Genomic DNA, 14820 nt, shown 5'->3' with positions numbered 1-14820 from the left:
TATAGGGTCCTTTGACTTTGGAATTTGGTTTCAGATTTGACAATATGTCATGTCATAATTGCAGTTTTGGATTGGTTTCAGTTTTGACAATATGTCATGTCATAACTGCAGTTCAAAACTTGCATTCTATGTTTTGACAAAAATGAAGCCAGCAAGATACACGCTATGAGCTCAGAAACTAACATTCGAGAAAACCACGAGAGGTGGCATCTCAACATTACTTTCACATTTATGTAAATGCTAAGTCAATGTGTGTGGATTTCAAATATATGTAAGAAGGGTGTGACATATGTATAAAATACTTTCTAGACATAATAACCACTAAAACATGTCAATTTTACATCTAGTTCAAAGTTTATAAGAGGTATGTATGACAGATGACCATTGGACCATTCATTTTTTTGTTGTTTCTGCAATACAATACAATACAATACAAAAAGTACTTTGCTCTTTTCTCTCATTATTGAGTACAAGGGAGACGGTACATTTTAGTGATTCACAACTAGACATGATCATTCACTCATTCTCCCTATTTCAATACAAATAGCATCAAATATACATACAATGATTTTGTGCCACATGCTGTCAATCATGTATGAGTATGACCTCAAATTTTACTAGATCTTTTTATAGCTTAATATATTAATTTAAATTTATTACAAAAAATTAATTTAAAAAATGACATTTACTTGTCAATGAGGATTCAATTGCCAGTCAATTTCTAGGTGACCACAATCAAGCAAACCTTTAACTCTATCTAGAGCTGCTTGCCTTTTTTGCAATAATAGAAGTGAGGTCTCATCTAAGTGTTTTGGCATGTCGTCATTTGCCTTTTTATGTGGCAATTTCTTCGAAACATTTTTCCATTTTGATTCAAACTCACAAGCTACAAAAACAATTGAGAAAAAGGAGAATCAGATGCAACAACCCCAAACAATATTTTATCATTGATCAAATATGTAGCAATATTTCAATTCAAGATGCAGTATGATAAGCTAGAAAGGATACAAATTTTATTGGCAGGCTTTATATACAAATATGATAGCTCCAATCGGTTTATCATAAAATTATATACAAATATGATAGTAACACAGAAAGAGGATTATATGTCAATTAAACAAGACTAAAGTATGACTAAATGAAGATATTTGACCCAAAATAATAATAATAATAATGGACATCATAACAACTAAATGACAAAAATCATTATTCAGTCACGCGAAATTGATAAAGGGCCTGTGAATTCTAGCAAAGGTTATGGAAACAATTGTCTGACAAATCAGAGCAGGTTAATTAGCTATACACAATATGCCAAACTAAACTTTAAAGCTTCTTAGCAGAAACTGTCAACAAGTGTCCGTAATTTCGTTGTGGAAATACGGCCGCCCCCTAATGTAACATTACTGTAAAGAAGTGAAAGACTGCAATTTTTGTGCTCAGTGAAGAATTTATTGTCATTAAGAACATAAATTACAGAATTGTCTAGTCAAGTTGAAAACACTATCAAATTTCACGACAATTCAATTAGAGTGACTCAGAAAACAGATTGCAATTCATGAAGAAAGCCAATACTTGATACAAAAGAACAGGTGATATATGTAAGGGTAGAGATCATCTACAGTTAGTCACTTTGCAGTTTTTGCAATTAGCAAAATCATTAAGACATGTGAAAGTAATTACATAGCATTTACCTACTATAATCGGCTTTCTGCCTCTTTCATCAAATGACTATGATCCAAGCATCATTTCAATGTAATTTCCAAAAAATAAACCCAAAAAAAAAAAAATCAAATTTTTTTAAGAAGCACATTTCAAAAGTAAACCAGAAACGAGCAACAAAAGATAGGTATATTCTAGAATTACATATGAAAGTTTTTATGTCAACATAGTTTCCAAACTTGTAGAATTGCATATTATTTGAGCTGATGATAATAAGCATTCCATGAAAAATGCAGCTATTAAGAAGCAATACTAGGACCAAAAGATATTGAAAACTTTTCAATATTCTTGTAAAAATTTTACAAATATGATACAGCATAAGCTCATAGGATGTTATCCATATTCTATAGTAAAAGTTAAGAGAAAATAAAAGAAAAGCACATGGTATTCAAATCTCAAAAAATTAGAACATACCTTCACTTTGGTCCTTAAAACCTTGGATAATGCATGCACATACCCATGGCCTTCCTGCACGAGATGCTTTTGCACCACCTTTAAGTTCACCATTATGTTGTTTCAGTCTAAAAAGAAAGTTCCAATTTGTCAAAATGAATATTAATTAGACTTGTCTAATTATGAAGAATACTGTTCCTTGTACTCTAGCTTCTATGAAAAAAAGGAAGAGCCCACAGGGCAAAAATTTATATTCAAGACTAAAGAATACACTGAAAAATATGTTAATATCATTACTGAAATCCAGTAGAACCATCAATACAAGCTAGACTAGGCCTTCAACCAGTTAAAAGGAGGCAAAATTTGCAGGTACCTAGTGTGATTGAAAAGTATAACTTTTGCAGTTTGGGTGCGTGTGAGTGCTTAATGCACAACATCTATAACCAATCATTTTCACTTACCACCCCCCCCCCCCCCCCCCCCCCCCCCCTCTTTTTCCCTTTTTCTATTCCAAATTCTTTTGTTCTTCATTTTTTGCCTTAACATTATAGAAAGTGCCAAAGGGAATACCACTTGCATTTGCAGGAGGTATACAAAGTCATGATTGTTGGAAAGCTGGCAAGCTCCAACTCTTGCAGGAAAAAAAAAAATCCTATAAATCAAGTAAAGCAGCAGTAATGGGTACAGCCATCCCACAAGGGAGGCACAAGAAGTCTTTGGGGAAGGTGATACCAATTGGTGTAGGGGCCACTCAATCCCTCCAAAACTCGTTGTCTTCCAAATATTTCTCATCAAACACAAAGGCTCATTTCTTTCCAAGTTGACCTTCTTCTTTTGCCACCAAAACAACCATGCCAACTCTACAATGAAATACCCAATTGAAACCAATCAAAGTAAAAGACCAGAATCCTCTGCACAGCATACTGTGAAAAAGAAGAAGATGATCCTCTAATTCCCAATACCTTTTGCACATATAGCACCAATCAATTGAATAAACTTATCTTCTGGAAGGATTTTCCAAAGGCTTGCTGTACAAACAAAGAAGCGACTCTTGTGGGCATGAGCACAATGGATCTCCAACCACAAAAATTTCCTATTTCACTGTTCTATAACAATTCAAACTTCTGCTACTAGTGTACTTGTCAATCCAACTTATTCTCACAATCCCCCACACCTTGTCTCTAAACTTTGCCATCCCTTCATCAATTGTAAAACTAACACTTATTTTCTCAATATAAGCTAGCTTTTCAGGAACCTTTTGCTAATGTTTTGCAAACATGCTTATCAATGGAATCACCAAATCACCCAATGAGAAAAGAGAATAAATATTTCTATAAATAATTTTTGGGACAAATCTTGTAGAAATCTCAGATGCTTCCTATTACAATTTTCTGGCACATTTTTGAATGATTCTAACAAGTTATTTCCATTATACCCAGACCCAGTAGAATGTTAAATGCTTAAACTAATAACAAACAGAAAAAAGTATCCTTCTTTTACTTCTCCTCTTCAAAAAACACATTACTTTACCCCATCTATCCTATTTTTCTTTTAAACTCAGATTATCAAGATTTTCTCCTCATCTCACTCACCTACTCCAAGTCTCCAAATTCTGGTGCCAAATAATTCAAGATGTGTTGTGCCAAACCAACATATTTAACCACAAAATATAATTGAATTCAGGATTTAGATAATTCAGTCACCAATTACAGGTGACAAAATTATGCAAGATCTCAGATGAAGCATAACCAAATAACCTAATGGGGATATAAAAAAATGCTAATTGCCTAAGTTAATTCAATTTAACACAGCAATAACCTATTATACCACATTAGAGAACCATAAAAAGAAGAACAACTACACAAAACATATTTAGATGCTCCTTTATCCAATCAAATATATAAAAATCAACCCATTTCTGCAAAAGGACTGAGCAAATTAAGATTAACCCAGACAAGAACTCTCACCAGATTTATCAAGTAACCCATTATACCATATTAGAGAGAGCTATAACATGAAATATAAAACTGAAAACATTTAAAACCCATTTGCGAAAAAGGACTAAACAAATTATAATTGGCCCAGATAAGAACTTTCAACTGATTTACCATATACCCTGTTTTGCCATATTGGCAAGCCTACCGAGAATTACAAAACTGAACACAATTGCATACTCTTCAATCCAATCAGACATATTCCAAACAATCCATTTGAGCATAAGAACCAGTAAATTAAAATTGGCCCAGTCAACAGATTTACCAAATACCCCATTACACCATATTGGCAAGCCATACTGAGAATTTCAAAACTAAACACATTTGCATGTTCTTATATCCAATCAAACCAGAAAAAAAAAAAAAAAAAAAAAAAAAAAACCATTTAAGCATAAGAACTAAACAAATTAAGATTGACCCAGATAAGAACTTCCAACAGATTTACCAAATAGCCCATTATGCCATATTGGCAAGCCACGCCAAGAATTACAAAACTAAACACATTTGCATGCTCTTATATCCAATCAAACATATATATTGGGGAAATAAACCCCATTTGAGCATAAGAACCAAACATACTAAGATTGACCCAGATAAGAACTTCCAACAGATTTACCAAATACCCCATTATGCCATATTGGCAAGCCGCATCAAGAATTACAAAACTAAACAAATTTACATGCTCTTATATCCAATCAAACATATATATTGGGGGAAAAAAAAAAGAACCCCATTTGAGCATAAGAACTAAACAAACTAAGATCGACCCAGATAACAAATTTCAACATATTTATCAAATAACCCATCAAAATGAACAAAAATTTCATTTTTTTTTTCTTTTTTCTATTGAACAAACATGAATCAGTGAATGTACCGGCGAGAAAAATCGGTGGTGACGCCAACGTAGGTTTTGATGGGGGTGTTGGTCGAGAGAATGAGATAAACCGACCATGATCTTGAGCACAATCTAAGTTGTGATGTTTTTTGTGTTGTTGATGATGATGATGATGGGCATGATTTTGAAGGATTAGGGTTAGTGTTAGGGATTTTGACAGAGCGAAATGTCTTGGATAGCAGCCTTACCATATTGGGAAATTTGTTTTCTTTGGAAAGTTTGTAAGTTTTTGAATTTCCCTTTTATATATTTGCGTCCAGAGAGTCGTTAGGTAATTAGTTAACAATTTCAGCGGGTACAATTTTGGCAGGTTTGTTTTTGGCCACGGCAAAATCTAGGCATAGCTGTACTTTTTTTTTTTTAAGCAAGTGATTTTATTGGCTAGTATGTAAAATTAAGATTATTTTTTTAATTAGATTTAATAATGTTATTATTACCATTCTTTTTATATTTTAATAATTGAAAAAATAATTTGAATTATAATAGTTTTCATTAAAAAGTGAAAACACTAAAAGTATAGCTATAAAACTTATGAACGTTTTTATTGAAAATGTTAAAAGTTGAGTTATAAAACTCTTAACATAATATGTTTCTTTGATCAATGTTACTGCAGAGTATGTTGGTGATAGCAGTACTAGTGGTATAAATTACAATCAAACGAGTGTGTCCAGATTGCTAAGGTGGTGATTGGTGAGCAAAGATTTGTTTAGCTAACTTATTTTTAGCTTTATTTGGCTTGTATAATTTTTTAAAACTCTACTTATTTTTATAAGTACAATTATATTTTTATCCATCTTATTTAATAAGCAAAATAAACCAAAGAAAATAGGCTAACTCAAACGCATAAATGTATAATCTTAATATTCTAGTAGTACAATGATAATGGTTGGCTTCATTTTAGCTCCTTCTTTGCTGCTAGCCTGCTACATCAGTTTTTAAAGTTATTTCTCTACATCAATGTTTTAACCAAAAATCAGCCATCTTTAGGGCTTTAGTGCTTTAGGCTTTTGTGGATAGTTGTTTTTGATGGAAAAACAAGTATTGAAGTAGAAAGAATATGGATATACATTAATTGATTCCTTTAATACACCGGTATATGACAAACATGGTACACTTTCAGATATACATTATGCTCAAAACAAAGACAAAGTTGGTGCCAGTATCAAGATTTGAGATCTGTATTCCCAAATTGAGATTTGATGTAAGAGCTTATACTGTTCCAAAGTGAGAACTTGGATCCAAAGAAACGCACACTCAATGATTTTCTTGATCCATCTCTCACAAATTCCAACTCCCTGGCAATGCTGTAGTCAATACTTTCACCATCATCAAGAAGGGGTAATGCAATTGAACCCTGTGTCTCCAGGTTTTTGATCCACCCACGTAGTAAATAATTCACAACCTGTGTGACAAAAACAGTTAATGGTCTGGTCTAAGTACTAGAATAGAAAAGGAAATAAAGGTAACCAAGGTAAATTATTTATGGCCTTCTCAACAAATAAATCGCAATTAAACCTTCCAAACAAGTGAATAAAAGTTGATTGAAAACGCCAATTTAATGAATTTTTATCCTGTAAGATCCTTCTTTCCACATGTAATAAGTGGCATCATTGTGTCATCTCCGAAACATAAAACAACTTCTACTTTCTTTTTTCTTTTTCCCCTTTGGAAGTCACAGCTATGGCATCAAATTATGGCATCTAGCAAAACCAACTGGAGAAATGAGACTGGACAAGCATTATCTTCAGAATTTCTTTATGTTTGTGGATAATCATTCCAAGGAAGGAAAAGAAAAAAAATAATGATTGAGGACCACAGGAGGCCCAAGCATGTTGGTCCACTGAGGGACATCGTGATGCAAGAAGGCCCTAGCTCATTGAGACCCTATAAATTGGGCGCATTGGCACTCTTTTTTTTTTTTTTTTATTAAACTGCATTGGCACTCCTTGTTCTACATTCTTCATACAAACTAGAGTGTCAAATGTGGGGTATATTAAGTGCAATAAAATATCATGTTCAACATTAATCAAGATAAGATACATGCTGATTTGTAGAAAAAAAAAATTCCCCTGGTTTTACGGGTAGCATAGAGAATCATAATGTGGAGTGCTGTACTAATGCGATTGTACTACACTGAAATATCTTATTTCAATCTTTTCAGGATTAGGATTTGATTTGATTTGAAGATAACGTATAATTTCATAGAATGTAATTAATTCAAAATTGATTTTTTTTAAGGTTTTGTAGCTTTTATATGAACCATGCTTTAGGTTTATTGAAAGAAAAAAAAAAAAAATCAAGTCTATTACTCAATTAAAAATTCTGTTTTAGTTTTTATTTGTCTTTACCACAATTTTGATTTCTGCAATGTGAGTATTTTTCTTTACAAACATTATCTAAGAACACCCTAAACTAGTGAGTGCCAAACTACATACCTCAGGAACTTCATCATGAGGGCAGTGACCAGCTGGGCTGATCTCATAATATGGAGCTTCAGGGACCTGCCGTTTCACCTGAAGTCCCCAAACAGGTGTCACCCAGGGGTCTTCTTTTCCGTACATGAGACAGATTGGTACATTGTTCATTTTACACCTACAAATGGAAATGAACTGGAAACGATTTGGACCAAGAAAAAGAAAGAAGACACAAGAAATATTTGTAGCAGTTTGAGCATAGGTAACCCACCTCGATAAAGCATCCCCAAAAGATAATTGCCCCCGAGGAGCAAACATAATTGAGGCAAATGATGCAGCGGCAGCTGGATGCTGTGTTGTCTCAAGTATACGAGAAAATACTTTGTCAACCTTTGTGGTATGATCGGCATAAACTTGCCTGAGTATCTCTGCAATACTTCTAGGATCACTTATTTTCTGCCAACTGAAATCACATATTGAAATTTGAAAATACTGTTACTCTATAGACATTGGACATGGATAAGAGTAACTGAAGCAATTTTTCCTCCTACAACATAAGTAAAGGACCGAACCATGTTAACAATGTATTAACAGTTCAAGCTCAAATGATTTAAAACAAAAATTATAAGTTTCTGCTCTCCAAGCCTAAACTTCAACTTTTGTGAAGAAATTTTATTAAATAATAACATTCCCATGTATGGATGGTTACTGATATTATATGTGGTGCACTGGTGCTCATAGGTTTAAGACATGACAAGCTGACTTGGAAATACAGAAGCATATATCCGAAAATGGACACCATGTGATGTAAAAGACCAGTTAAACTTACACAAGTTCTATGAGCTTTCTCACACGGGAAGGCAGAGGAAATGTTCCAGACCATGGAAATATTTTTGCTAGTCTAGGAGATGTTATTGGGTTAGGCAGAAATCCCCAGAAAGGAGTTGCATTAAGCAATGTAACACCTTTCACCAAATGAGGGTTGGATGCTGCAAAGTATAGAGCCACGTATCCTCCTAGGGAGTTCCCAACGATATAGACTGGTTCACCAATGACCTGAAAGAAAAATGATTGATTTATCTCCCTGTTTATAGACTAACTTGAACATATCATTAGTCTGAAATCTAGGAGATCAATTTGATTAAGATTAAATATCCTGAAGCTACTTTAGCTGAAATAACAACAAAGATTCACTCTCAACCATGATTCTTTTATGGTTATCAAAGGATGATTGTCATGGAATTTTGGTAATAGATAGATGGTGAAGGATGTCATTGTCTTCCTGCTGCCCACAAAAACAATATAGAGACTAACGTATTACTGAGAAAAATAATTAATTAAATGTTGTACCTTTGCATGTCATGCTAACTGTTACTGAGATTCAGCCAAAGGAAAAACCTAACAACAGAGGAGGATAATTCCTCTTTTGCATTAATTAGTAGTCATTCACTCAACTTCAAAAATGGGTAGCTCTTACACTTGAGAGCAGTCCTGACATACTGACATCCTTACTCTTTTTGCTAGCCACTTCATTATCCAAGATAAAATATAGTATATAGTATGAAATTGAGACATACTATTGCTTATGATGGTGTGTATAGATAACAAATCAAAGTATACCGATGATTTCTTATTAACTAACATCGGATCCCCATGCCACATAATACTAGAAATAAATAAAAAGGGAGGGATAAAAGATTATAGTTCACAAGAAGTATGGCTACCATCAGTATAATCCATTGTTTCTAAAGTCCATGAAACCACAAAATGAACCATGCCAATTCACTATGTGACAGAAGTAAACAAGTGGCATTCATGATTAAAAAATGCTGACAGTGGTGGCAGTGGTAGAGGCAGTGGAGGGATTTCAGTGTCAATGAATACAATGGAAATGGTGGCTGTGGTTGATGTGGTTGACTGAAGCAGATAAAGTCTTAGTAGAGCAATGGTGTAGCAGATGGGGTGGTAGCGCCATAACAGTGCTAGCTGCAGGTTGTAGCATTACCGATGGTGGCAGATGTGATGCTGGAATTAATGGCAGAACCATCAGCCAAAAGGTTGAAGTGCTTGTAGTGATAAGTGTTGTACTGGAAATAGTAAAGTTAGTGAATGTGTTTGCAAGCACCCACAATACTAATATTGGAGGTGTGGATGATAGATGTTGTGGGTTGAGCAATAGTGTTGGACCTGGTAACAAATATACTTCCATGGGAGTAACACTTCCAGTTGGCTTCAATATGTTTGTTTTTGGGGTAGCAAAGAAAAGGTTAAATATCCATTCCCATAATGATTTAAAGCTAACATCCAAGTTTGCAATAAATTTAGTAGGTGTCATTCACCAAATCTTCACTCCAGACGGAACAGTGTTTTGTTAAGATTGTCTAGAACCACAATACTTTTTGCAAAAATATAACTATGCAAACTTAATCCATGCTTGGTGCCAAAGTGGTACATTGGGGTGTGAGGTGCATGATTTTAAATGCAGTGTGAACTTCCCTGATCAAAGTGAAAATATGAAAATAGCCTAAACAGTATGCACAAAAAAAAAGGGTTCACATCTAATACATTCCAATGTAATACATATAATACATGCCAATCTTATGTGCAGATGCAATTATACATAGTAGATGTGAGTTTTAACTTTAAAGAAATATGCCAATATAATAGCTATGCTACCATTACAGAAAGTAAATAGAGGAAAATTGCAGAGCTATTGGCTACCTCTTCTATGAAATAGCGAACTTGATCCTGCCATAAATCAATAGAGTAAACAAGCTCGCTTGCCCACGGTTCAGTTTCATCTCCAAAGCCCCAAGCAGAATTTTTCCTCTCCAATGTATCTCTTTCACTAGAACCAGGAGTGGGATTTTCAGATGGCAATGACATGCCTTGCCCAAGAAAATCAATTGCCCAAACTCTAAAATCACGTCCTAAATCCTTCAGTTGTTTCTCGTAATGAAAAGAACCAACACCAAAACCAGGAAGAAAGAGCACTGGTGGGGAAGTCACATTTTCACACCCTGATTTCTCATAATGTACATTGAACTTGGGCTTCCATTCCCAAAAGCAACTACTGACTGCAGCACTAGATTCACCATTAGATTCATCTGGCATGCCTGGAATTACAACCTTAGTTTCTGACTCTCCCGGTTTTGAAATATCTCTTGCATCCTCTTTACCATCAATCACATAACCATCATAGCTTCCACTCGAGACCTTTAAATCAACATTTCTAAAGCCCCCAAGGGTACTTGATGACCTAAAACGGCCCTGGTGACTGTGTTGCTTTAAGAGAGACTGATCTATATTGTACAATCTAAAGGACCCACATCTGGAATTAAGTTTAGTGCACCTAAATTTATGTTTTCTAAAAGTAAGCTTTGACTGATGCAAATCTGAACTCTTCACAACCAATTCCAACCTTAAATTTACTACATGAGAGCAAGGCGCACCACTGTATGAGAGAATATCCATACCCAGAAACTGTGCCTGAGATAAAGCAAATGATTTTTCAACAATCCAACTTTACTCATTTTCAAAATGCAAAAATCTAAAATTTCAAAATTGGAAAGGAAACATTATAAACAGATAGTATTATTAAAAACTATTCTTAGTCCTGGGAATAACTTGCACCAAACTACAGCTTATAAACTGATTTAACAAAAAAGCTCACATAAAATTTTCTTAAAACTATTTCCTACTTAATTTTACTAGACTCCAAAATTTCTAAAGCCAGAAAATTCTAATGGCCCTGAATTGGAGCTCTCTTTAAGCAAATAGATACTAAACTCAGAAAGAAAAGCAATATACAATCTTAATCCAATCTTGCATGTTCTCTTAGTTTTCCAAACATTTAATAAATCAACGCTAGTAAGCCTAAAAGAGTATTACTGGTTCAGTAAAGTGGCAACCCATTACTTCCGGAAACCCATACAATGAAATCACACTAAATAAAATATTGACACCCTTTTTTCCATCACTTTCTTGCAAATCAAACAAAGCTTAAAGCAAGGAAGAAAATTCATAAACAGAACTAAGCAAATTCAATTTCTAAGCCATGCTGGACTTATGTATATCTAAAAATCAAAGTTTGCATTAAAAAATCACAAACAGAAACTCTTGTTAACAAATAAAACAGACCCATCAGAAAGAAAAAAGAAAAAAATTTAAAGTTTTAGCAAATAAAGGTTGAAAGTTTCTGTTTTTACCTTTAGTTTTCTGGGAGAAGTGGCATTAAAATTTGATACTTTAGTTTAGAGTGGAATTCAGAGCTTTACAGGTATTTAGGAGATTCTGAGAAGATCTAGAGAGAGGAGAGAGAAATTCAGTTGCTTAAAAGTAACAACTTCCTTTTATTGCCAGGAAAAATCCCAACTTTCTAATATTGTTTTTGATTTTTCTCTCTCTCTCTTTTCTTTTTTTTTTTCTTTTTTTTTTTTTGTGAATTTTAATTATAAAAAAATAAACCTCAAAAACTAAAATAAATTAATAAATCCAGGCTTGCTGTGAAGTGCTTGTACCTTGCTATGTTTTGCTTTTACTTGAAATTATTAAAGCAATTTTCCTTTTTCCTTTGGTACCCATTGGTAGGTTGGGGTGGGGTTCTAGGATAAGTCATGTCCCTGATTTTTTGTTTTTAAATGAAAACTACAAATTTGGAATTTTTCTTTTTTGATAAATGATCACATAATTCCAAATAATAAAACACAAAGAAATATTTCTTTTTTTTTTTAAGGAAAAAAAAATTTTCTGTGTGCAAAAAAGAGACCATTATTAGAATCCACTATCCACTTACCTTGTTTTTTGCTTGATTCCTAGAATAACTAGCAAGCATTTATACGTGTTTGAGATTCTTTTTCATTTCTAATGAAATTATACTTGGATTTGAGGATTATTTTGGCAAAAAGAAAATTTGGATATTTCATACAGCTATAAACATATATATATATATATATATATATATTTTTTTTTTTGAAACAATATAGAATTTTATTTTAATATAATCTAAATGTATATGTGTGTGAAACTTTCTCTTAAAGACTTAAACCCCGACCCTTGCCCCCACACTCTACAAGTATAAGTGAGCATCGTACCAAAGGTGTGTGGTGATATTTTTTTTTTGTTGAGAAAAGCTATAAACATAATTAAGAGGAGTAAAAATAATAAGTGCAAGCAACTCCTTTCATGCAATTATTTCAAATTTAAATATTATTAGTATCATATAATATCAATATAATTTTTTTAAAAAATTAATATCTTGATTTATGTAAACAAACTTCCAATTTACATTTTGATTAATACTAAATTGATTTGTAACTGAATGTAAGAACTTATAGTTTGAGACTAACTTAGTTCAAATTTACATTTTGATTCACACTAAGGGTGTGTTTGGATACCGCTTATTTGCTGAAAACTGAAAACACTATAGCAAAATAATTTTTAAATATGTGAATAGTGTTGTGGGATCCAAATTTATATTGAAATTTGTGTTTGGATGACTTTTGTAGGTCCGTAAAAAGTGTCATGGGACCCACATTTTTTTAGCAAAACGCACAAACGCCAGCCATAAACGCTATCCAAACGTGCACTAAATTGATCTGTAATAAAATGTAAGAACTTATAGTTTGAGCCTAATTTAGTTATATAGAGAAAACTCTTCCTTCTAACCATATAAAAAATTACATAAGGCTCGAGAGAGAGAGAGAGAGAGAGATATATATATATATATATATATTTATAGTATGACCTATACTTATATAACAATCTAAAATAAATAAATAATTTTTTTTGGAAAGTTATTGATATTTTTCTATAAATGAAAAAGGCATACCTCTCTCTTTCTAAAAAAAAGAAAAAAAAAAAAAGAAAAAAAAAAGAAAAGAAGGAAGAAGAAGAAGAAGAAGAAGAAGAAGAAGAAGTCCCGCAACATATCACATATCACCATTAAACCTCTCATAAATACATTTTCTCCCTATCTCTAAAAGTATCTCTTGTCATCAAATCATTATCAAACTACTATTTTTCTCTCTAATTACCCTTATTTGCATGGGTCACATTTAAACAATTTTATTTCGTATTTTGCATATTATGTTTAATATACAATTGATCTGAAAAATCTATTAGGCTGCATTGAGAATGTGGATCACTTTGGAACTCTAAGAGAATGAATGTTTCGGGGAGAGATCTAAAAGCCCTCCAACGTGTTTTTGGAGCTTTGGGTCATGAGAGGAGAGGGCCTTTTGGCTTCTCACCACAGAAGGAGAAGGACTTGTAATGATAAAGACTAACCCTATTACTGGTCTAGTACTCTAACCTATCTAAGAGAGTTGTGGAAGCTAAGGAGAGATTGGAGAACATCCAAAGGGTAGTCCACCAAGACCCGTTGAATGAGATTTTATGCTATTAATTTGATTTTAAGTGAATTTGTCTTCATTTGTAAAGGTTAAGTTTAGTAGGTGATGTTAATGCTAAATTTTATTATTAGCAATAAACAAAATATAACAAAAATTTTTTTTAGTTAAAATCTCAACAATAAGCAAGAAAAAAAAAATCTAGCTTAGAGTCCTAACCTTAAGTCTAAAGTTGATTCTTATATAGAGCTAGGTTTCAACACCATTCACTTGTAAGGCTATCCTTCAAATGGGAACCTATCTTACAGGAATTAGAAGTAGAGTAGTAGTGTTGCTTGCTATAGATATTTGAATGAAAGGAAACTGCTTGTTGATAAAGAGAAAGGGAGGACAAGTTGCCTTCTATATGTGTTGATCCATTAAATGAAGTTAAGGATATAGTAATGCCCTTTTTATTTTTCTTGGTCAAGATTTGTTTTTCTTCTTTTGTTTTGTATTTTTGTGCCCTCCCTTTTCAAGGATAGAGGAAAGTTGAAGTAAAAAAATAAGAGTTTCATCTAGCACTCTATACAAAATTAACAAACGGTCATTTTTAAACATCCGTCACGTTTGTGTCACGTACGTGTCATGTATGATAAATAATGATCAATGAATGCATTCCAAACCCCAAAGGAAAGCAAAGGAAATGTTAGTAATTTCTTCTATCTATTTTAGGTACTCATCTCTGCTAGTGGGTTGCCTAGCTAAGAGGACATAAAAGGTAAAACAAGATACGGCCACCTAAACCAAACCAAACTCGTGCCCCACTCGTAAAGGTTAAGTTTATTAGGTAATGTTACTGTTAAATTTTTATATTAACAATGAATAAAATATAACAAAAAATTAAGTTAAAATCTCACATATAAGCTACAAAAATAATGATTAAAGCTATCATCTTAAGTCTAAAGTTGTATCAATTCGACCATGGTTGTAAATTTCTCTTGGTCAAGTTTTGTTTTGCATTTTCTCCCTTCCCTTTATACATAAAAAGAAATTCAACGAAAGAAATATGAAAG

The 14820-nt window shown here is 33.0% G+C and overlaps 2 protein-coding genes across 2 annotated transcripts; both read right to left on the bottom strand.

Annotated features, from left to right (window-relative positions):
- Positions 1-428: 428 nt before the first annotated feature.
- On the bottom strand, positions 429-5279 carry LOC126723794 (structure-specific endonuclease subunit slx1). The gene is made up of 3 exons (XM_050427590.1): positions 4981-5279; positions 2134-2240; positions 429-886 (listed from the first exon to the last, which is right to left on the bottom strand). Exons 1-3 carry the CDS (start codon positions 5190-5192, stop codon positions 693-695), a joined length of 513 nt encoding a protein of 170 aa, XP_050283547.1. The 5' UTR covers positions 5193-5279; the 3' UTR covers positions 429-692.
- A 763-nt stretch (positions 5280-6042) lies between these two features.
- On the bottom strand, positions 6043-11787 carry LOC126723793 (pheophytinase, chloroplastic). Its single transcript, XM_050427589.1, has 6 exons — positions 11624-11787; positions 10137-10904; positions 8245-8471; positions 7687-7878; positions 7437-7593; positions 6043-6403 (listed from the first exon to the last, which is right to left on the bottom strand). The coding sequence occupies exons 2-6, from the start codon at positions 10887-10889 to the stop codon at positions 6164-6166; spliced, it is 1569 nt and encodes a 522-aa protein (XP_050283546.1). The 5' UTR covers positions 10890-10904; positions 11624-11787; the 3' UTR covers positions 6043-6163.
- Positions 11788-14820: the final 3033 nt, after the last annotated feature.

Source organism: Quercus robur, chromosome 4, assembly GCF_932294415.1.
Source record: "Quercus robur chromosome 4, dhQueRobu3.1, whole genome shotgun sequence".
NCBI lineage: Eukaryota > Viridiplantae > Streptophyta > Magnoliopsida > Fagales > Fagaceae > Quercus > Quercus robur.
The sequence above is the reverse complement of the archived record's forward strand: the minus strand, read 5'-3'. Positions and strand labels throughout refer to the sequence as shown.